Source organism: Delphinus delphis, chromosome 10 (genome assembly GCF_949987515.2).
Source record: "Delphinus delphis chromosome 10, mDelDel1.2, whole genome shotgun sequence".
NCBI classification, from domain to species: Eukaryota; Metazoa; Chordata; class Mammalia; order Artiodactyla; family Delphinidae; genus Delphinus; species Delphinus delphis.
Genome location: NC_082692.2, coordinates 87,584,238 through 87,607,931, shown reverse-complemented (window position 1 = coordinate 87,607,931; position 23,694 = coordinate 87,584,238). Strand labels below are relative to the sequence as shown.

Sequence of the window (23,694 nt, the reverse complement as noted above, 5' to 3'; positions counted from 1 at the left end):
CTGTCTTTTCGTCTTGTTTATGGTTTCCTTTGCTGTGCAAAAGCTTTGAAGTTTCATTAGGTCCCATTTTTTTATTTTTGTTTTTATTTCCATTACTCTAGGAGGTGGATCAAAAAAGACCTTGCTGTGATTTATGTCAAAGAGTGTTCTTCCTATGTTTTCCTCTAAGAGTTTTAAGTGTCCAGTCTTAAATTTAGGTCTCTACTCCATTTTGAGTTTATTTTTGTGCATGGTGTTAGGAAGTGTTCTAATTTCATTCTTTTACATGTAACTGTCCAGTTTTCTCAGCACCACTTATTGAAGAGACTGTCTTTTCTCCACTGTATATCCTTGTCTCCTTTGTCATAGATTAGTTGGCCATAGGTGCGTGGGTTTATCTCTGGGATTTCTATCTTGTTCCATTGATCTATATTTCTTTTTTTGTGCCAGTACCATATTGTCTTGATCACTGTAGCTTTGTAGTATGGTCTGAAGTCAGGGAGACTGATTCCATCAGCTCCATTTTTTTCCCTCAAGACTGCTTTGGCTATTCGGGGTCTTTTGTGTCTCCATACAAATTTTAAGATTTTTTGTTCTAGTTCTGTAAAAAATGCCATTGGTAATTTGATAGGGATTGCATAGAATCTGTAGATTGCTTTGGGTAGTAGAGTCATTTTCACAATGTTGATTCTTCCAATCCAAGAACATGGTATATCACTCCATCTGTTGGTATCATCTTTTTTTTTGCGGTATACGGGCTTCTCACTGCTGTGGCCTCTCCCATTGTGGAGCACAGGCTGGCTCCAGACGCACAGGCTCTGCGGCCGTGGCTCATGGGCCCAGCCGCTCTGCGCCATGTGGGATTTTCCCAGACCGGGGCATGAACACACGTCCCCTGCATCGGCAGGTGGACTGTCAACCACTGCGCCACCAGGGAAGCCCTGTTGGTATCATCTTTAATTTCTTTCATCAGTGTCTTACAGTCTTCTGCATACAGGTCTTTTGTCTCCTTAGGTAGGTTTATTCCTAGCTATTTTATTCTTTTTGTTGCAATGGTAAATGGGAGTGTTCGCTTAATTTCTCTTTTAGATTTTTCATCATTAGTGTATAGGAATGCAAGAGATTTCTGTGCATTAATTTTGTATCCTGCAACTTTACCAAATTCATTGATTAGCTCTACTAGTTTTCGTGGCAACTTCAGGATTCTCTGTATATAGTATCATGTCATCTGCAAACAGTGACAGTTTTACTTCTTCTTTTCCAATTTGTATTCCTTTTATTTCCTTTTCTTCTCTGATTGCTGTGGCTAGGACTTCCAAAACTACGTTGAATAATAGTGGTGAGAGTGGACATCCTTGTCTTGTTCCTAATCTTAGAGGAAATGCTTTCAGTTTTTCACCATTGAGAATGATGTTTGCTGTGGGTTTGTCGTATATGGCCTTTATTATATTGAGGTAGATTCCCTCTATGCCCACTTTCTGGAGAGTTTTTATCATAAATGGTGTTGAATTTTGTCAAAAGCTTTTTCTGCACCTATTCAGATGATCATATGGTTTTTATTCTTCAGTTTGTTCATATGGTGTATCACATTGATTGATTTGCATATATTGAAGAATCCTTGCATCCCTGGGATAAATCCCACTTGATCATGGTGTATGATCCTTTTAATGTGTTGTTGGATTCTGTTTGCTAGTATTTGGTGAGGATTTTTGCATCTATGTTCATCAGTGATATTGGTCTGTAATTTTCTTTTTTTTTAGTATCTTTCTCTGGTTTTGGTATGAGGGTGATGGTGGCCTCATAGAATGAGTTTGGGAGTGTTCCTTCCTCTGCAATTTTTTGGAAGAGTTTGAGGAGGGATGGGTGTTAGCTCTTCTCTAAATATTTGATAGAATTCACCTGTGAAGCCATCTTGTCCTGGACTTTTGTTTGTTGGAAGATCTTTAATCACAGTTTCAATTTCATTACTTGTGATTGGTCTGTTCATATTTTCTTCTTCTTCCTGGTTCAGTCTTGGAAGGTTATACCTTTCTAAGAATTTGTCCATTTCTTCCAGGTTGTCCATTTTATTGGCATAGAGTTACTTGTAGTAGTCCCTTAGGATGCTTTGTATTTCTGTGGTGTCTGTTGTAACTTCTTCTTTTTCATGTCTAATTTTATTGATTTGAGTCCTCTCTCTCTTTTCTTTGTGAGTCTGGCTACTGGTTTATCAATTTTGTTTATCTTCTCAAAGAACCAGCTTTTAATTTTATTGATCTTTACTATTGTTTTCTTTGTTTCCATTTCATTTATTTCAGCTCTGATCTTTATGATTTCTTTCCTTCTGCTAACTTTGGGTTTTGTTTGTTCTTCTTTCTCTAGTTCCTTTAGGTGTAAGGGTAGATTGCCTATTTGAGATTTTTCTTATTTCTTGAGGTAGGATGTATAGCTATAAACTTCTCTCTTAGAACTGCTTTTGCTGCATCCCATAGGTTTTGGATCATTGTGTTTTCATTGTCATTTGTATCTAGGTATTTTTTGACTTCCTCTTTGATTTCTTCAGTGATCTCTTGGTTATTTAGTAATGTATTGTTTAGCCTCCACGTGTTTGTGTTTTTTACGTTTTTTTCCCCTGTAATTGACTTCTAATCTCATAGCATTGTGGTCAGAAAAGATGTTTGATATGATTTCAGTTTTCTTAAATTTACTGAGGCTTGATTTGTGACCCAAGATGTGAACTATGCTGGAGAATGTTCCGTGCGCACTTGAGAAGACCATGTAATCTGCTGTTTTTGGATGGAATGTCCTATAAATATCAATTATATCTCTCTGGTTTATTGTATCATTTAAAGCTTGTGTTTCCTTATTAATTTTCTGTTTGGATGATCTGTCCATTGGTGTAAGTGAGGTGTTAAAGTCCCCCACTATTATTGTGTTACCTTCGATTTCCTCTTTTATAGCTGTTAGCAGTTGCCTTATGTATTGAGGTGCTCCTTTGTTGGGTGCATATATATTTATAATTGTTATATCTTCTTCTTGAATTGATCCTTTGATCATTATGTAGTATCCTTCCTTGTCTCTTGTAACATTCTTTATTTTAAAGTCTATTTTATCTGACATGAGTATTGCTGCTCCAGCTCTCTTTTGATTTCCATTTGCATGGAATATCTTTTTCCATCCCCTCACTTGCAGTTTGTATGTGTCCCTAGGTCTGAAGTGGGTCTCTTGTAGACAGCATATATATGGGTCTTGTTTTTGTATCCATTCAGCAAGCTTGTGTCTTTTGGTTGGAGCATTTAATCCATTCACGTTTAAGGTAATTATCGATATGTATGTTCCTATGACCATTTTCTTAATTGTTTTGGGTTTGTTTTTGTAAATCCTTTTCTTCTCTTGTGTTTCCCACCTAGAGAAGTTCCTTTAGCCTTTATTGTAGAGCTGGTTTGGTGGTGCTAAATTCTCTTAGCTTTTGCTTGTGTGTAAAGCTTTTGGTTTCTCCATCAAGTCTGAATGAGATTCTTGCCGGGTAGAGTAATCTTGGTTGTAGATTCTTTCCTTTCATCACTTTAAGTATATCATGCCACTCCCTTCTGACTTGTAGAGTTTCTGCTGAGAAATCAGCTGTTAGCCTTACGGGAGTTCCCTTGTATGTTATTTGTCGTTTTTCCCTTGCTGCTTTCAATAATTTTTCTTTGTTCTTAATTTTTGCCAGTTTGGTTACTGTGTGTCTTGGCTTGTCTCTCCTTGAGTTTATCCTGTATGGGACTCTCTGTGCTTCCTGGACTTGGGTGGCTATTTCTTTTCCCATGTTAGGGAAGTTTTCGACTATAATCTCTTCAAATATTTTCTTGGGTCCTTTCTCTCTCTCTTCTCCATCTGGGACCCCTATAATGGGAATGTTGTTGCATTTAATGTTGTCCCAGAGGTCTCTTAGGCTGTCTTCATTTCTTTTCATTCTTTTTTCTTTAGTCTTTTCTGCAGCAGTGAATTCCACCATTCTGTCTTCCAGGTCACTTATCCATTCTTCTGCCTCAGTTATTCTGCTATTGATTCCTTCTAGTGTAGTTTTCATTTCAGTTATTGTATTGTTCATCTCTGTTTGTTTGTTCTTTAATTCTTCTAGATCTTTGTTTAACATTTCTTGCATTTTCTCGATCTTTGCCTCCATTCATTTTCTGAGGTCCTGGATCATCTTCACTATCATTATTCTGAATTCTTTTTCTGGAAGGTTGCCTATCTCCACTTCATTTAGTTGTTTTTCTGGTGTTTTATCTTGTTCCTTCATCTGGTACATAGCCCTCTGCCTTTTCATCTTGTCTGTGTTTCTGTGAATTTGGTTTTTGTTCCACAGGCTGCAGGATTGTGGTTCTTCTTAGGTGGGGACTTCCTGTCTTGCTCACACTGTGATCTCAGAGACTCTCATAGCGTCTAGCTCATGTAAAGTTCATTTCTGTTTCCTTAGTTAATTAGTTAGACCAAAAGCTTTAAGTACTTTAAGCGTGTGCTCAGAAACTCAGATGTGTTCATTTACGTTGCCCACATTTTTGCAGTAGTTCATGGGTGACCATGCAGATGTTCTTTTGCAAAATATGGATTTATACTAGGTTAGATCTGACTCTCTGAAGTTCATAATGAAACACTAGGGAGTTTCTCATTTCTCACAAACTGTTTCAGATTTATGGAAAATAGCATCATGTCTACTTCTTATTTTCTCCAGATTGATAAGGCTAACCCATGAGTAATCCACCTCACCACATATCTTTGGAAAACGTTTCACACTTAATTGATAAAGCCATCCCTAAAACCATATGTAATGTTAAGTCATGCTGTTAAGTAAAACTGTGTAAAAATATCAAGAAATGTTCAGATTGGTAGAGCTTCTTTTTTAGTCTGCTGTGTGCATGTGTGTATAAATTTTCTTTTAATTTTCTTTAGACCCAAGGAGGCTAAGGGCTGGTTTATGTTGCCTTAAATATAGTAGCTTAAGACAATACTTCTGTTAACAAAAACTCCATTTATTTTGAAAAAAAGTGACTAGTATACATTTATTTGTCTCATTTGTATATTTAGAATTTCTTTTTTGAAAGATGGAGGACTCAAAATTGCCAATGTGACTAAAGCTGATGCTGGAATTTATACGTGCACAGCAGAAAACCAGTTTGGGAAAGCAAATGGCACAACACACTTGGTTGTCACAGGTAGGTGCATTTCTGAAAGATTGCTTTACATGGAGATACACTGTGTGGTATGTTATTAAGATCAAAGAAAAAAATGTTTTTCACAATATGCAGTGCACTACGAAGGTCGACCTTACGTTTGCACTTGTGTTTTCTCTAACAAGTGAAAGTCAAGGGAACAATCCTTAATATTTCTTTATACACCACGGTGTGTACCAGGGACACATGAGTTGCCATGCTGTCAAAATTGGCAGTAGAATTATAAGTAGCATATGTGGCTGGTCTGCTTTTATTTCGTGCTATTCTAGTATGTCAAATCTTTTGGGTACACTTTTTCCTTTTCCATTATCTTTGATATTTTCTGGAGATGTTTGAGTTCGTGGAATAACCCTTGCTATCAAAAAGAGTCACTTAGGATTGTGGATGTGTTTGTTCATTTATTCATTGAAGAAAAGCATTGAGTATCTACCATGTGCCAGGTGCTTGGGTTATTCAGTAACAAACTGACAAAGAATGCTGCCCACATGAAGCTTACCTTCTACCAAAGATAGAAAGAAAATAAGTGGTAGGAATATAAGGCAAAGAAATTCTTAGAAGGAAAGAAATTGCAAACGATTGTAAAATACAGAGGAGTGTTTGGGAGAAGTAAGCTGGAGCATGAACCCAAGTGATCAGAGAAGGAGAGATGTGAACAAAGATTTCATGGAGATGGAGTTCAGTAGATTTCTTGGGGACAATCGTGTAGAGGTTTTGTAGACTTTGTTAGGACGTCAGCTTTTAGTTGGCACGAAAAGTCGAGGTTAGTGCACAGTTTTGAGCAGAGGAATGAAATGATGGGAAATATATTTTTAACGGTTACTCTCGCTGCTCTGTTGAGAACAGACTGTGGGGAGTCAAGGGTAGAAGTGGGAGGAACGTCAGGAGACATTGCAGTAATCCAGGCGGGAGTGATAATGACCCAGATGAGGGTGGCAGCAGAGCAGTTGATGGGAAGGGATTTGATTCTGCATGTAGTCAGTAGGCGTTGCTGGCAAACTGACTGTGAGGTCTGAGAGAAAGAAAGAGAAGGATGCCTGCAGAGTGTTTGGTGAACAACAGGAAGAATAACAGTCAAAACAACTGAGATGGGAAAGGCTTGAGGTTGCACAGGTTTGGGTAGGAGGAAGACTATTGTTGTAGAAAACATAATCAATGCCTCTTTTGAAGACTTTTGCTACAACATGGAGCAAAGAAATGGGGAGCAGTGCTGGAAAAGTGGAGTCAAGGGAAGCCTAATTCCCAACTATGGAAGGACTATGGTGATGATAGAAAGGACATTTGCATTTGGGAAAAAACAAATTAGTTAACATTTTAACTTAGTATCCTACCTATTCTAAACATTTTTGTAGTCTTTCAAAAGTTTGAGTCTATTTAAATCTTGGTAGTAATACATTTTCCAGTCATTGAAAATACAGTGGTTTCTATTTCTACTGGTATATTTCACGAAGCAATAAAGCTAAAATGAAATTGCTTTTGTAGTAGTATTATAACCCTTGTTTACAGGTGACTTCAATTTTTAAACTTCAATATCCCATAAATGTAGATACCCTAATTCATTTAACAAGAATTTGTGTATCCAATGAAATATGTTATGGGTCTGCATCAAAATGTCTCTTTTCATCTTGAAGACTTTTCATGATACAGAGGTATATATATGTATATAGGCACATATGTATGTCTACACACACATACATGCTATGTTAGATTAACAGTCTGCCTGTTGAAAATTGCTTTCATCAAAATAAAAATGCTGAAGTTTTACTTAAAACTTTATTATTTCCCCAATAGAACCAACAAGAATAACTTTGGCACCATCCAACATGGATGTCTCAGTGGGCGAAAGTGTCATTTTGCCCTGCCAGGTGCAACACGACCCCCTATTAGACATCATGTTTACCTGGTATTTCAATGGGGCCCTCACAGATTTTAAGAAAGATGGATCTCACTTTGAGAAAGTCGGTGGGGTAAGTTGTGACCCTTTCCTCATGCTTTTTACATCTGTCTCTGACATATTGTCCCTAAAGAAACATCGGGCACATATCTGTTACTCCAGTAATGTCTGTTCTGTGAGTGAATCGGGGCTTGCAATTCTGTAATGGTCTAATTGTATTATAGTAATTACCAGAAAGTGAGCATATTTACTTCAACCCGTAAACTATAATTTTAATTAAAATCGATGTTTGCTGTGTTTATATTAATTGTTATTTTGCACGATACTTTTGTCATTAGTATTCCACAGAAGGGAAAGTGTTCTTATACAACTGTTTACTTTCAACATGATATATTATGAAGTTGAACGAAGTCACATTTGCTAAATGCCTTTCATGTATCAGGCCAGGTGCTTCATCCCAGTTAATCCTTGCAGTGACACTGGATGTCAGTGGTAAGCATTGCCCTTTTACAGGTGCATAAACTAAGGATTTGTAAAGATATTAACTTGTCCAGGGCCACTGAGCTAGCGAGTGGTGGAACTTACATCCAAGCCTAGATCTGTGAGTCCCCAAAACACAAATACTTTCTCTTGTTTCATTCTGTCTCCTCGTTTGCGATGGTTCTATGTGAGGAAGAATTACAGATTTCAAGGGAAAATGGACACCTTGAGGAGAACTGTTAAGAAGGAATGCAGTGTTGTGAACCACACAGACTAACAGCAGGCCTCGCACCTGGCCACACGTCCGTGAATCCATCGTCACAAGGCCAGTTTCCCTTGCAGGCCTGTTTTCTTTGACACAGGGTTTAGCTTCGTTCATTTTGGCTAAGACGTCAGTGGTACATCATAGTAGAGTCTGGGTTTTCTCCTTATGGACAAAACGATATAATGGTCAATTCAGCTATATTTATTTTAAGATATTTCTTGGGAGTTCTCTGGTGGTCCAGTGGTTGAGACTTGGCACTTTCACTGCCATGGCCCGGGTTCAATCCCTGGTCGGGGAACTAAAATCCCGCAAGCCACATGGCCAGGTCAAAAAAAATTAAAAACAAAACCACCACCAATATTTCTTCTTCAATGTATATATGTATACACATGGGGTCTATTAATGTGTTAGGGTTGTGTGCAACTTGAAAGGATGGTGTTAGGACTTGAATTATGTTTCCTCAAAAGAAAAGTTCAAATCCTAAGGCCTAGTTGTGATAGGATTGTGGTAGAGGCTAGTAATAATAGGATTATTAGCCTCTGCCCCTGGATCCTGGCACAGACCTCCTAAAACCCCTGGAATTTCCTGCGTGATGAAATGTCTTTTTGTCCTAATGAAGTGACGCTGTGGGCTCCTGGATAGTTTCAGGATGGTCACCAGAAAGACCAAGCCGTGATTAGAAACTTGGAACCTTCAGCACTCCCCATGGATCATAAATTCAGTGCCCAGCCCCTCCATGCTTCAGGAAGGAGGGAGGGGCTGAGCACTGAATTATGATCGATCAGGCCTATGTGCTGAAGCTTCCATAAAAATCCCAAAAGTAAAGTACTTTTCATCACAGAGCGCTTCTGGGTTGGTGAACATATCTACCTGCGAGGTGGGTGACACACTCCACCTCCACTGGGATAGAAGCTCTGTTTGTATGTATCCTTTATGATACATAAAGTATCATAAAGTAAATAAATGTTACCCTGAGTTCTGTGAGCCATTCTAGCAAATTACTGAACCCAAGGAGAGTGCCATGGGAACTTCAGTTTATAAGTGGTTGGTCGGAAGTACAAGTGACGATCTGAGACTTGCAGTTGGTGTCTGAAGAGGGGCCAGTCTCAGGGGGCTGAGCCCTTAACTTATGGATCTGATGCTAACTCCAGGCAGATAGTGTCAGAATTGAATTGACTTTTGGGACCCCCCACCTGGTGTTGGAGAATTGCTTGGTGTGGAAAACACACACATCTGGTGTCAGAAATGTGACGTGTTCCGAGTGTGCGTATAGTATTGACTGTAAAGGAGATACAGAAGAGTGTCCTTTACACTAGTACCTCAGAATGTGACCTTATTTGGAAAGGGTTGTTGCAGATATATGTAGTGAAGTTATGATGATGTGATACTGGAATAGGATGGGCCCTAATCCAATAGGACTGTTGTCCTTGTAATAGGAGGGAAATTTAGGCACAGACCAACACACAGAGGGGAGAATGTAGACACAAGGAAGATGGCCCTGTGAAGGTGGAGGCACAAGTCACAGAATGCCTGGGGCTGCCAGAACCTAGAAGAGGCAGGGAAGAAGGGTCTTACCCTAGAAATTTGGGAGAGAGATCTTGATTTCAGATTTGTGGACTCCAGAACTCTAAGACGATAAAGTTCTGTGGTTTGAAGCCACCCAGTTTGTGTTACTTTGTTACAGCAGCCCTAGTGACCCACTACAGCTGGTCTTTAAAAAAATAAAATAAAATTTTAAAAAGGTGATATTTAGGTACCTAGCCACAATTAAGTACAATTTCGATGCTGTTTCTATGTTCTATCATCTGGCTTGCTCCATTTTCGAAATTCTAGTTTTCCAAATTGTGCTGACTGATTCAAGGCTTTCAAGAACTTCACCAATTGCTGCAAACCATTGACATTTCTTTTACTATTGCTTTAAATGCTTTATTTTTTACTTTTATTTTTTATTTATTTATTTTACATCTTTATTGGAGTATAATTGCTTTACAATGGTGTGTTAGTTTCTGCTTTATAACAAAGTGAATCAGTTATACATATACATATGTCCCCATATCTCTTCCCTCTTGCGTCTCCCTCCCTCCCACCCTCCCTATCCCACCCCTCTAGGTGGTCACAAAGCACCGAGCTGATCTCCCTGTGCTATGCGGCTGCTTCCCACTAGCTATCTATTTCATGTTTGGTAGTGTATATATGTCCATGCCACTCTCTCGCTTTGTCACAGCTTACCCTTCCCCCTCCCCGTGTCCTCAAGTCCATTCTCTAAGTCTGTGTGTTTATTCCTGTCTTACCCCTAGGTTCTTCATGACATTTTTTTTTATTTCTTAAATTCCATATATATGTGTTAGCATACGGTATTTGTCTTTCTCTTTCTGACTTACTTCACTCTGTATGACAGACTCTAGGTCTATCCACCTCATTACAAATAGCTCAATTTCATTTCTTTTTATGGCTGAGTAATATTCCATTGTATATATGTACCACATCTTCTTTATGTATTCATCTGATGATGGACACTTAGGTTGTTTCCATCTCCGGGCTATTGTAAATAGAGCTGCAATGAACATTTTGGTACATGAGTCTTTTTGAATTATGGTTTTCTCAGAGTTTATGCCCAGTAGTGGGATTGCTGCTTTAAATGCTTTTTTTTTTAAGTCACTGATTTCTTCTGTCACAACAGGAAAAGGCATATGCCAGTATCCTCAGCCAACTCTTTACTGCATACTTAGGGTTTATCATTTGCCTTTCCTTGGAGATGAGTCAAGGGAAAAAAGAAAAGGCTAGAATGTTACCTTCACTGCTGTAACCCAGCTCTTGCCCTAACTTTAATTCATAAAGAATTTGATTTGAAACATTAATTGCCTTTGCTGTATAATGTAGATAACACCGTGATTTATCTCCTCGATCGTGAACTGTTGATAATATTGTATCCAATACAGTGTCCTTCGTCTGCACTAATGCTAAAGAAATGCACATTTAAAGACTAAAAACCCAAAGTACTTTCATTTGATTTTTTTTAATTAATTTATTTTTATTTATTTTGGGCTGTGTCAGGTCTTAGTTGCGGCACGCAGGATCTTTCGTTGATGTGCCCGGGCTTCTCTCTAGTTGTGGCGTGCCGGTTTTCTCTTCTCTAGTTGTGGCGCGTGGGTTCCAGAGCTTGTGGGCTCTGTAGTTCGCAGCACGCAGGCTCTCTAGTTGAGGCTCATGAGCTCAGTAGTTGTGGTGCACGGGCTTAGTTGCCCCGCGGCATGTGGGATCTTAGTTTCCTGACCAGGGATGGAACCCGAGTCCCCTGCATTGTAGGGTGGATTCTTTACCACTGGACCACCAGGGAGGTCCCAGCAGTTTGATTTTAATATGCATCAAACATCCTCAAACAAACATTTCACTGACACTGAGCTAGATGGCTGCTTTCTCTAAGAGGGTCTTGGGATTAAAAATATTCAAGATAATACTTTAACTTAGCTGCTCCTGTGCTACTGATAGGTTCTACGTAAGGTATTGGGTCAGTCATCTCTCTACAGGAATCAAGTATCTGAAACATGAAACTGCATGAATTAACCCTGTCGCTTGCCAGTTCTGGTCTTTTTCTGACATGTTTGTTCATGGCCTATGAATTTTTTTATTGACTTGTGCCATTAGTAACTTAGTATTCTCCCATCAGTACAAAATGTAAGCCATACAAGAGGACATTACCCTTAAGCACAAGCAATTAAGTAAATTGCTCTCCTATTGCATGAGGAGGGAATCATATAACGGCTCTTGTCCTCTGTGTATTCATTGCAGCGTTCACGTTAATACCTAGGAAGTCTGCTTGTCTTTTATCCCAGTGTGTTCATAGATAAATCCCCTGTTTTCAAAAGCAACAAAATGTGAGGGAGAAGCCAGTAACTGGGAAGGTTGCTTAGAAAGCTGGATAGTGTAGGAGCCATGTTTTAAAAAGAGGGTGGGTAGTTTAGAAAATGGAAAATCTAACTGACAGCTTTCAACTGTTTCAGCCACTTATCATTGAGACGACTCTGGGTATTCAATATTCATTCATTCATGTAAACAAACAAACCAACCCACACCTTTTGGGGAAAATCCAAAAGCTCCAATTTAGATCAGATCTGTTGTGTAGACTTGCATGTCATGCCAAAGGAGTGTGATGACAGTGTTGGAGGAGAGGAAATTGTCACGTCCAGGGACCCGCTCAAGTCCCTGGGACAGACCTCCAAGTGAGGGTCCTTGGCTTCAAGCAGGAAAGAATTCAAAAGCGAGCCAAAATAAAGTGAAAGCAAATTTATTTAGAGGGACACATTCCATAGGCAGAATGCGGTCCTGCTCAGAAAGTGAGAGTGGCCCCAGGGCCTGGGGTTGGTCTTTTTTTGTGGGCTGAGTAATAGCACATGCTAAAGAGTAGGAGGAATATTCTTGCTATTCCAGGAAAGGGTGAGGATCTCCAGGAATTGGGCCACTTTTAGTATTAAAATGAAGGTATAATGAGCTAAAGGTCAAGGACCAGACTGTTCTCCATGCCACCTTGGTTTCAGCTGGTTCCAGCCAGTTTTTATCACATCCTAAGGGCTGCACCCCTTCTTCATTTATCTAGTGGCTGTATCCTGCCCCTTTCCCCCCTGTCTCAACAGCAGTTATAGGTTTCTGCACTGTCAGAATGTATAGCATTCAGAAGAGCTTATCAAGCCAAGTGTCCAAAGGAAACTGACCCATCACAAAGGAGGAATGTGGGTCATACACAGGCTTTGTTCCATGGGACAAATCAGCGTTGTATAAATAAGTCAGCAGTAAAAGGCAGCCACTTAAGTCCATTGTTTGCCAAGCAAATCTTGGTTATAGGAGTGTGGTGTAATTAGAGAAGCAGGGGATTTGGGTTCAGATACAGGTGAGGTCTAGATTCTGTTGCTTACTAGATGATGTCCTTGCATGAGTTACTTAACTTTCTGTTCCCCATTTTCTGGTTTCTTTTCACATCAGTTTTTAGTATTTGCCATGTTCCCTCCCACCACAAGATTTTGCACACACTGGTCCCTCTTCCAGGAACATTGTGCTCTCTCCTTTTGGGCTATATCTAGATATCTCCATATGTAGTTGTGCCTATGTAGGTAAGAATGTATGCAGTTATGTGTATATAAATTTCATATATGCACAGTAATAGGAAGAGACACAGTCCCGACAATATGTCTGTGGTAGTATTCTATCATAGCCATGTTTAACCAACAGAATTCCACTCCATGCAAAAAAAAAAAAAAAAAAAAGCAAGAGAGAGAAAAAAGAGATTGCATCATTCACCCAGTTCCCAGTATAACATCTTTCTTTCTCAGCTTTTAAATATATCGAAGCTTCCACTGACAGGAAAAAGGAGATAATAGCCCCCAAATTCAAGAGAAATGAAAGAACATTTTTGCCTTGTACCTGAGGATTTAGGGGCCTGGAAATTTAAGTACGCTTTTAAGAGCGTTCAACAATAATTTGGCTTGCCTTGATAAGCTAACCTTTGGACTTAGACATATTACATTATGGAGACTGACTGTAGCTAGAAACTGTTGAACCTAAACACCCCAGAAGTTCCCTGTATATTGTAAGGATGTTTAAATAGATATGCTTTGATAAACTTGATGTGTGGCAGATACTTTAGAAATGAGGAATGTATAGAGCCAAGCTATAGAGCTTCACACATTTTATGGGATTGGATCTATGATGAATTAGAATGTGTGTGGATAAAAGTCACTGGAAGCAGTAAGAGGTTTAGCAGTGACAGCCCATCTGCGACTCACTGAACTGGCTGCCTTCGGTGTGCTTTATCTCCCACAGGCCGCAATCTCAGTCTAGTGCTTGAGAGCTTGAGACCTGATGTATTTCCCAGCTCTCAGTGGCAGAAAAGAGTGTCTTTGAAAGAAATCTTTTGTGTATAGTAATACAATATGGTCACCTTGACTTGATTTATTTCATAGAATTACTTGGGTGTGAGAACTAAAAGTTTGACAATAGCAGTTATTTTACAACACAAAATTCTGTAAGAGGTTTTGTGTGCATTGTAAATACAGAACTGAGGTAAAGCACTCATTCAAACACTACCTGTGGTGACACACTGCGTTTGTAAACATCTCCCACTTAGAGTGTCTTATAAATTTTATATCTTGTCCAAATTCAAAATATAAACTGACTTGGAAGGATCCTTTAGAGAATACATCCAGTAATGAGTCCATAAAAGTTGGGGATTAGACCAGGGGAATTAATATTATTCATCTTGAGCATACATCCCTGAAGCCCAGCCCCTCCCACAAAGCTATTTGGGGATGAAAAAACAAAGATTCTCCAATGCCTATTGGAAACGGGGAAGTGCACAAAAGAGTTGAAGTTGAGTTTATTTCACTAACTCATTGTTTGCTCAGCCAGGCATCCTAGAGTCTCAGTTCCTACCTAGGGTATGATTAGCATCCCAGGGCTGCGTTTATTACGTACAATGTTTGTTAAGATGAATGGTCCAATCCACCCCTAGTGGAAGCCCTGGAAGATTTAAATTTATAAGAAGACGAGCAGAAGTCAAACCAAGTAACATGTAGCTTGAATTAAAACCCATAAAGACAGCAGAGTTACAACAAAAACCAAGGCTGTACATGAAAAGATGTGCAAATATTTATCAGTCAAATTCAAGAAAAAGAAACACGGTAACAATTACTAATTTAAAAACTAATAAGAATTCAAGGCAAGCCTTAAGAGTAAAAAAGGTACGTTTATTTTGGAAAAAGTTTGCTCTGCCATGTAGGGGTAATAATCATAAATCATAATATTCCAGTTAATGTACCATTAAAATATACCAAGTCAAAAACAAAGAGAAAATGAGAAACTACATTGTCATGTAGTCTGCTGAGAGCTCCTCTTTCAACCATCAACAGATCAATTTGCCAAAAATCAGAAACACAATTTAATACTATTTTGTAATGGAAGTAACAGATACACATAAAAAATTGATCCTAAAAATAGAAAATACACATTCCTTTTCATCTTTTTCACACCCTTGTAAATTTTAGGAAAGAAAGTAACAAAACAACTATATATTAAGGAGATGGAAGAATAAATGGATGGATGGAGCAATGTCCGAAAGCAATAGACGAGCTCTGGAAAATATTAATGAAGAATAAAGGTTAAAGCAGCTAAAATTAGAAATGAGAAAGAGAATGTAGTGGGTGAGAAAGAATTAAAAATAAACAGAATATTCCATGTTCAAGTCATATATATGAAAACCCAATTAAGTAGAAAACTTGGGGGAGAATGTAAGTGATCAAAATTAATAAGAATTTAAAAAGCCAAGTAGATTCATAATCATGAAAAACTGTAAATTAGTAACATCCCCCCCATAGAAAAAGATTCTAAGGCTAGAATTTTACTGGTAATTTCTTTTAAGAAATAGATAAATTGTTATATAGACTATTTGACAATATAAAAATTTTTAAATCTTTTCAATTTATTTTGTAAGCTTAGCATATTCCTGAGAACAAAACCTGGCAAGATAACAAATAATTGGTAAATGTGAATCGATTTCATGAATATAGTATGAAAACCTAAATAAAATTTTAGCAAAAAACAACTGAACGTCATACTGAGTCAACTTTCATAAGCACTAGGTGATGATCTAGGAAATGTGCATGCTTCATATCAATAGATATAATAAAATAGACCACTGTATTCTCAATGGGCATTTATAAGACATTCAATAAAATTAATGACCAGTTGTAGGAACAGAAAAATACTTCTTCCACATCTCAAAAATGTCTTTAAAGGGAATATCAGGAATACTTTTATTTAAATCAACAATAAGACAGAATGCACACAGGTACCATTACTTTAAAACCACTTGGAGGTGTTTGGGCCAATTCAGTAAGGGATGAACAAGAATAAAAGGTCTAACTTTAGAAATAAGGAAACAAAATTACCATTATTTGGACAAAACGATATCAGGGCTACTCAAAACCCAATAGTATCAACTCTAAAAATTTAAAAAAATAATCAGAGTTCAGTCAACTACTGGGATACAAGATAAATTCACAAAAAGTAATAGCTTACTTATGTATCAACAGTAACCAATAAGCAGTATAACGGGACAAAAAGGTCCCTCAAAAGATGTATAAAATGCATGTTAATAATTTGCACAAGTACACAAGGCCTAAATAAAGACAACTTTGGTTCTCTCTTAGGGTGGATGGATGGGTGGATGGATGGATGGATGGATGAATGGATTGGATGTGGAGCGAGACAGGGAAAGAATCATGAAAAAAAATCAGTGCTCCTAGATGAAATAAAGCAGCTATTATATTGTAAGGCTTTTCATTTGTCTTCGATTTTTTCCCATGCTTCTAAAATGACTAGCAATCAGACACCACTTTAGACAATTCTGAGAGTATTTAGGTAAGGAAAAGAATAGTTAACAGTATTTTGAAAGAAGAGTAATGACACCTTGTCAGTAATTCCCAGGAAGTTTTCTGGGGGATACAAGATAGGACTGGAATTATAAATATAGTTGCATCATTAAAACATCGGAACTCAAAATTCCATCTCTTGTAACCTATTTCATCTCCTATGAACTGTTGTTAATCTGTCTTTGCCTCAGTGTCTTCATCTGTAAAACTGGCGTGATAATAGTCATTTATTCTGAGGTATGTGTATAAAATACTTCAGAACAACCCATGTTAGCTGTTGCTGCGGTTGTTCTTGCTGTTACTGTTACTGCTACTAGCACTGCCGGTAGGATTGCTTCTAAAGTGTTCTCTGGGAAAGCTGCGGCAATTTACATTCCCATCAGCAGAGCAGGAGGTGCCTGTTGCCCCACATTCTTTTCCACACATGATTTTTTTCCCTTGATTTTTTAAATAAAAATTTTCCCAAACAGATGGTTGAGAAGTGATATCTCATTATCAACAGTTTCTCATTTCTCAGATTAATGGTAAGATGGAGAATCTCTCCATTTTGCTTATTAGTAATTTGGATACTTAAGAAAGATTCAGAATGATGACTGGCTCCTCGAAATCCAGAAAATTGGGGGCTTAATACTGACTCATGAAATGCATCGTTACTTCTGCAGAAAGCAAAAAATTACCTAATTTCTAGTTAGAGAAATTCGCAATAGCCCAGCTGCCTGGATTATTGTGTAGAAGAGTGTTCAAAAAATTATTTTAAATCTAGCAATAGAGAATGACTTCCGAAAGTTACAAAAACAAAACACGCACTGCTTCAAGACAACCATCAACCAGATAAGACCTATTTTATTTTTGCTAGAAACACAGTAATGATATTGACATTTGCATATAATAGCTTTTCATCTCATGTATATTTTGTGTCCATTGGACAGTGTTCTCCTTAGGTCACAGCAGGAAATCCTTCACTTACACACAAATTCACAGTGTGTACTGGCCATTTCCTGTCCCTCTTCCATACCTTGCAGATTTGTATCCTCTGCTCATTTCTTCCATTAGAAGTCAAGCCTTTTGCTTTACAGATTTACAGTAGGTCCTTATGTAGTCAAGCTATTAATTATATCTTAGTGTGATTCACTGGAAATATCTTCCTTTGGTTTGTCACTTTTATGTTAACTTTGTCTATTATTTTATCACTCATAGAGTAAAAGTTTTCACTTTCATGTAGTCAAAAAATCTGTATTCTTCTTTTCCTAATAGCTTTCATAACTTTTCTTGGGTTGAATGGGATATTCAAGCTGTAGGAATTTGAAGGGGAATATGAAGATTTTAGAACTAGTGTTCCAGGAGGGTTACATAAGAAACTTTGGGGAAGTTAGATAGGCTAGTGATACTAGGAGAGAAACTTTGGGAGAGATGCAGATGTTTAAAGAATATTTCAGGGAGATTTTGTTGTGAATTTCATATTTTTCCCTACAAATCTTCCATAAAATGACATCACTCCATTTCTTAGGAATTGACTTTTTTTCTCAGGGGTGGGGTTGTCAGTTGTTCACTGTTGAGCTTAGGACATACTGGGATTCCACCACTGGACCCACCCTACTGTTAGCCAGTTGAAAACTATAAGCTACCATCAAAGAGACAGTAATGTGTATGTTTGTGTACCTGTAAATATGTTTGTGTATGTACCAGCACATGAAAATCCAAACACCATTATGTACAGATACTTAAAAAAAAAATCTCTAAAGAAAGTTCTAAGAGAGTCAGTAACAATTCATTGGATAGTGATTATGATTACTTAAGATCCTCCAAATTGTGATTAACAGATATTTACCTGCATCTGTGATTTGCAGAGTTAAAATATCTCATCTCTGAAGGCAGAGGAAAGAACTAGCAGTTTATAATTTTGGTTTGGTTTTGTTTGGCAAAGGGGGTGGGGCTAAGGTTCATGAATACATTCTGAAAAAGAGGACTTGTCAAAAATAGGCGTAAATTGGGCTTGCCTGGTGGCGCAGTGGTTGAGAGTCCACCTGCCGATGCAGGGGACGCGGGTTCGTGCCCCGGTCCGCGAAGATTCCCACATGGCTGGGCCCGTGAGCCGTGGCCGCTGAGCCTGCGCGTCCGGAGCCTGTGCTCCGCAACGGGAGAGGCCACAGCAGTGAGAGGCCCACGTACCAGGAAAAAAAAAAAAAAAAAAAAAAAGGCTTAAATCTAATAAATCCAATAAGTGAACAGATCAGTCAAACTGAATGAGGAGGTAAATGGTGTCTGCTAATCATAGCATTATCTTTTATTCATGATGGCTTATTTATTTAACACCTTTATTGAGAAATAATTCATATAATTGAACTAACGTGTACAATTAGCTTTTACTATATTCAAAGAGATGTGCCTCCATCACCATCATCAATTTCAGAATATTTTAATTACTTCAGAAAGAGACCTCACACCCATTACCCATAATTCCCCCAACTCCTCCACCTTCAAACAATCCCAGCCCCAGGCAACCACAAAGCTACTTTCTGCTCTGGTATTTGCCTGTTCTGGACATTTCATATAATGGAATCATGAAGGATGTGGTCCTTTGTGACTTGTAAATTTTTTATTTATTTTTTACTTGTTATTAATAACTATTTTAGTAACTTATTTTTATTAATAAATTTTAGAGCAGTTTTAAGCTCACAGCAAAAGTGAATGGCAAGTACAAAGAGTTGTTCTCATACAACCCCTGTCCCTCACACGTGCACAACCTACTCCACTCTCAATATCCTGCATCACAGTGGTCCATTTGTTACAATCCATGAACCTACATTGACACATCATTATCACCCAGGGTCCGTGGTTTACATTAGCGTTCATTCTTGGTGCTGTACATTCATTGGGTTGGACAAATGTATAAGGACATGTATCCACCATTAGAGCATCGTACAGAGTAGTTTCGCTGCCCTAAAATTCCTCTGTGCTCCATCTATTCATCTCTCCCTCCCCCAACCCTTGGCAACCAATAATCTTTACTATCGCCATAGTTTTGCTTTTTCTAGAATGTTCTATAGTTGGAATCACGTAGTATGTAGCCTTTTCAGATTAGCTTCTTTCACTTAGTACTATACATTTATATTTTCTCCGTATCTTTCAATGGCATAATAGCTCTTTTTTCTTTTGACTGGATATAGTAGTTTATCCACTCACCTACTGAAGGCCACCTTGGTTACTTCCAAGTTTTTGAAATTATGAGTAAAGCTGCTTTAAACATCTGTGTGCAGGTTTTGTGTGGACATAAGTTTTCTATGTGGGTACATACCAAGGAGTAAGATTTCTGGGTCATATGGTACGAGTATGTTTAGTTTTGCTTTCCTCCTAGCAGTGAATTATTATTTTGAAAAAACTGTTATCTATTAGATAAATTAGGAATATTTCACTTATTTATTTTCTGATGCTCTTTCCTTCTTTATGGAGGGCCTTGTTTCTGACGTATCATTTTCATTCTTTCTGGAGAGAGGCCTGTTGTTTGATTTCGGATATAAATTTGGGAAATTCTCAGTCACCACTGCTTCAAATATTACTTGCTTCCTTTTTCTCTTTCTTCTCCTTCTTATATCTCCATTACACAGTTCTTAAGTATTTTGTTCTTTATTTTCAGTTGTTTCACCTTTCATTTTAAGTTTTGGAAGATTTGATCATCAGATCCTCAAGCTTAGAGATTGTCTTCTCAGCCATGTTTAGTCTACTAATGAGCTCATGAAAGCCATTATTTATTTCTTTACAGTGGTTTTGATCGCTAGCATTTCTTTTTTGTTTTTTAGAATTTCCATCCCTCTGCTTACATTATCCATTTCTTTTTGCAATCTATTTTTTCCATTAAATCCCTTAGCATATTAATCATAGCTCCTTAAAATTTCTCGTCTGATACTTCACGCCATATCTCATGCCTGTTCTGATGTGTATTCAGCCTCTTAACACTGTGTTTTTTGCATTTTCACATGCCCGGTAATTGTTCTGTTGAAAGGCATCCGTGATGTGTAGTAGCTGAAAGGAACTGCAGTGAGCAGGCCTTTACAAATATCGTGGTGAGTCTGTGGGGTGGTGAGAGGAAGTGTTCTCCAGTCCTGTGACTTGGTCTGCTCTTTTGGTGAGCCTGTGCCCCTGGACTATGAACTTCCACAGTGCTTCTTCATCTCCTCCTTTCCCATCTGGTGAGACAGGATGGCTGGAGGTACTGGAGCTGTGTATTTCCCTTCCCCCGTGTGGGAAGCTAGAGGGATCAGGATTTGGGTATTTTTCTTAGGAAGAGGTATTAGGCTCTTACAAAACCCCAGCAGGTTAGGCTCTGGTAAATTAGTTTCTCCTAAAGGCAACCTTGGTTCAGAAGAACGGAGTGCTCTGGCTTATGTCATAATGGTTCATTTTCCCTTCTGCTGCCAGAAGCATGAGGGGATCTTTCTTCACCATTCAGCGTGAGGACCCAGTAGAGCTCCTGGAGGTAAAACTCAGAAAAGTATGGGGAACCACCTGTGTCTGGGTTCCCTGGAGTGTTAGCTCTCAGACCTGTCCACGCTGACCCTCCAGCAATTCATCCATCGCAGTTTGGGTTTCTCTACCCCAGTCTTGGCTCCCAGGGAAATTTCTGCTGGCGGATTTCTGCTCTAGTAAGTTGTGCTTCTCTGTATTTGTCCGTCTGTCTCTCCACTTTTGAAGGCCGTGGTTTTTTCCATGGCCTCACTTCTCTGTCGGATAGAAGCGGAATTACTTCAGCTTTTACTGCTAAACTGCTTATATGCCAACTGAAAATCACAAGTCAGGGTGACTGGCCTGTTTTTTAATCGGGTTATTTGCCTTTTTATTACTGAGTTGTAATTGTCCATAGCGGCTTGGATTTTTATGCTCCGATTTCAGAAAGAAAAGTATTCTACTTTGCAAGACAGTATTTAATTATACCATTTAATTGATCTGGACATGAATAAGAAAGTGAAGAATAAGTGGCTCATTTGGGGCAATTTAAAATTTTAGACACAAAAACCAGGAATTTCAGCTGTTTTTTATAACAGTAAACACTCTGATTTTGTAAACCATTTTTTAATATTAACTTTAAAATTTTAGATCATAACTGTTTACAAAAAAAATAGTCTAGGGCTTCCCTGGTGGCGCAGTGCTTGAGAGTCCGCCTGCCGATGCAGGGGACATGGGTTGATGCCCCGTTCCGGGAAGATCCCACATGCCGCAGAGCGGCTAGGTCCGTGAGCCATGGCCGCTGAGCCTGCGCGTCCGGAGCCTGTGCTCCACAACAGGAGAGGCCACAACAGTGAGAGGCCCGCGTACCGCAAAAAAAAAAAAAAAAAAATAGTCTAATGATAGATTGGATTTGGCATCCAACCTAGTCGTTTTTGTCATCTTTTTAAATATGACTTTGATATATATATATATATATATATATATATATATTTACTTATTTATTTATTTATTTCCAGAGTATCAGGAAAACTGTGGGAATACATTGGTCTGAAGTTGTAGTAAAGTTGGTGTGATCTCTTGGGAGCAACTCTCCTGGGAGAGAGTGTAATTTTATTCTCTCTGACTGCGGGTATCCTTTCTCTGGCTCACACATAGGCTCCTGACATGAAAGGGCGTCTAGATCAGAGTTGGTGGGGTTGTTTTAAGTCTGTCTTGGATTCTTGGCACAGTCAGAGTAAAACAACCCTGCAGGGATGAATCTTGATAAACAAATACCACGAACTCACTATTCTCCCTCCCTCAGATTTCCTGATGGGAGGAACCCAAGGAAAAGACAGAAAGTAAGGGCACCATTTTATATAGTCCATGTAGGTCAGCTGCCTCCAAAAGAAGCAGTACGGCAGGTACAGAATGGATCTGGAGGGACGTGTCCAATGGTGTTTTCCAAAGATGACTGCAAAAGCACACTTTGTGCCCAACTTGCTCGTCTTTCAATGTGACTTCGACAGTCTTCCCCATCAAGTGGTGAAACGTATGCCTCTTGTCTTGAACCCAGGTAGACCTTTGTGACTGCTTTGATCAATAAAGAAAAGCAGGAGTGATGCTCTGTGATTGCTGAGGCTAGCTCATAAAAATGCATGCACTTCCACCTTGTTCCATTGGTGCAATTTCTCTTGGAATTCCTGCTTGGAAGCTCAAGCAGATGGTGGAGAAGTCTACCTTAAGGGAATGGCTGAACTCCCAGCCAACAGCCAACACCACTCTCCAGTCATGTAAGCTGGCTTGCCTGTCCCCATTCTAGCTGCCCCAGCTGATGAGGTTTACAACAGAGATGAGCTGTCCCCCTACTGATCTCTGCTCAGATTATATATTGCTGAGCAGAGTAAATGATCATCAGTTTTTTAAGCCACTAAATTTGGGGAGTAATTTGTTACACAGCAAGAGTAATTGGAACTAGAACTGAGCACAAGACATTTGCACAACTTGGTCAAGTTTCCATGAAACAATGGCTTTTTGTGCCTTTGTATCAATGGATTTCCTTTTTCATACACTAACATTATAATTCTGCAAGGGGCAGATCTGCTCCCAGTATATTTTAAACCTCTAATATGAGGGTAAAAGCAACAAAGACAAAAAAAAGACCTGTGATCTATGAGATAAATTGTTACTCAGGGTAGGCTTTTGTGACTTGAAATACTTGCATTCTAAACTGTCGTCACATCAATTCAGAGTAATCCTAGGGTGATTCACATTGACTAACAGTAAGTTTCTATATGACTCTATAGAAATCTATCACCATGTTGGATTATTTCAATGACTACTTGTTTTTAAAATGACAAGTACACCAAGGCAATCTAATGTCAAGGAAATGCACCTTGTACTTGACATCTAGTACCTGTTTCACAGACACTAGTTTTCTCACCCATCTTCCAGAATGAAAATATGTACAGGTGTACTGTTCTCAGCTTATAAACCCAGCACTAAACAACCTAACTTAAGGATTATTTTATGCATTTATTAATTGCAGAGTTTTAGAACTAGGGAAAAGAGTGACTATCTTGAAGCTTTTATTTCCAGGAGAAGTGATGATGTGAAGAATATAAAATCTCGGGCATTTAATGCTTTTAGATACTAACTGATCATTAGAATCAGCTAAAGCGTCTCCTCTTTCTAGTTCATTTTGATTTAACTGTTCTGGGATGTGGCCTAGGGATTTCTGGTATGGTTTTTTTGGTTGTTTTTTTTGTTTTTTTTTGCGGTATGCGGGCCTCTCACTGTTGTGGCCTCTCCCGTTGCGGAACACAGGCTCCGGACGCGCAGGCTCAGCGGCCATGGCTCACGGGCCTAGCCGCTCCGCAGCATGTGCGATCTTCGCGGACCGGGGCATGAACCCGTGTCCCCTGCATCGGCAGGCGGACTCTCAACCACTGTGCCACCAGGGAAGCCCTCTGGTATGTTTTTAAAGACTCTCCAGGTGAATTTACTGTACAGCCAATGTTGAAAACAACTGGGTTAAGTGAT

At 38.8% G+C, this 23,694-nt stretch overlaps 1 protein-coding gene across 1 annotated transcript in view; it reads left to right on the top strand.

Moving 5' to 3' along the window:
* Window positions 1-23,694, top strand: part of CNTN3 (contactin 3) — a 323,792-nt gene that overhangs the window by 253,714 nt on the left and 46,384 nt on the right. Inside the window, exons 12-13 of the mRNA XM_060022922.1 lie at window positions 5,029-5,156; window positions 6,963-7,138. Of these exons, the coding sequence (XP_059878905.1) occupies window positions 5,029-5,156; window positions 6,963-7,138 (304 nt within the window). The remainder of the gene's footprint in view (window positions 1-5,028; window positions 5,157-6,962; window positions 7,139-23,694) is intronic.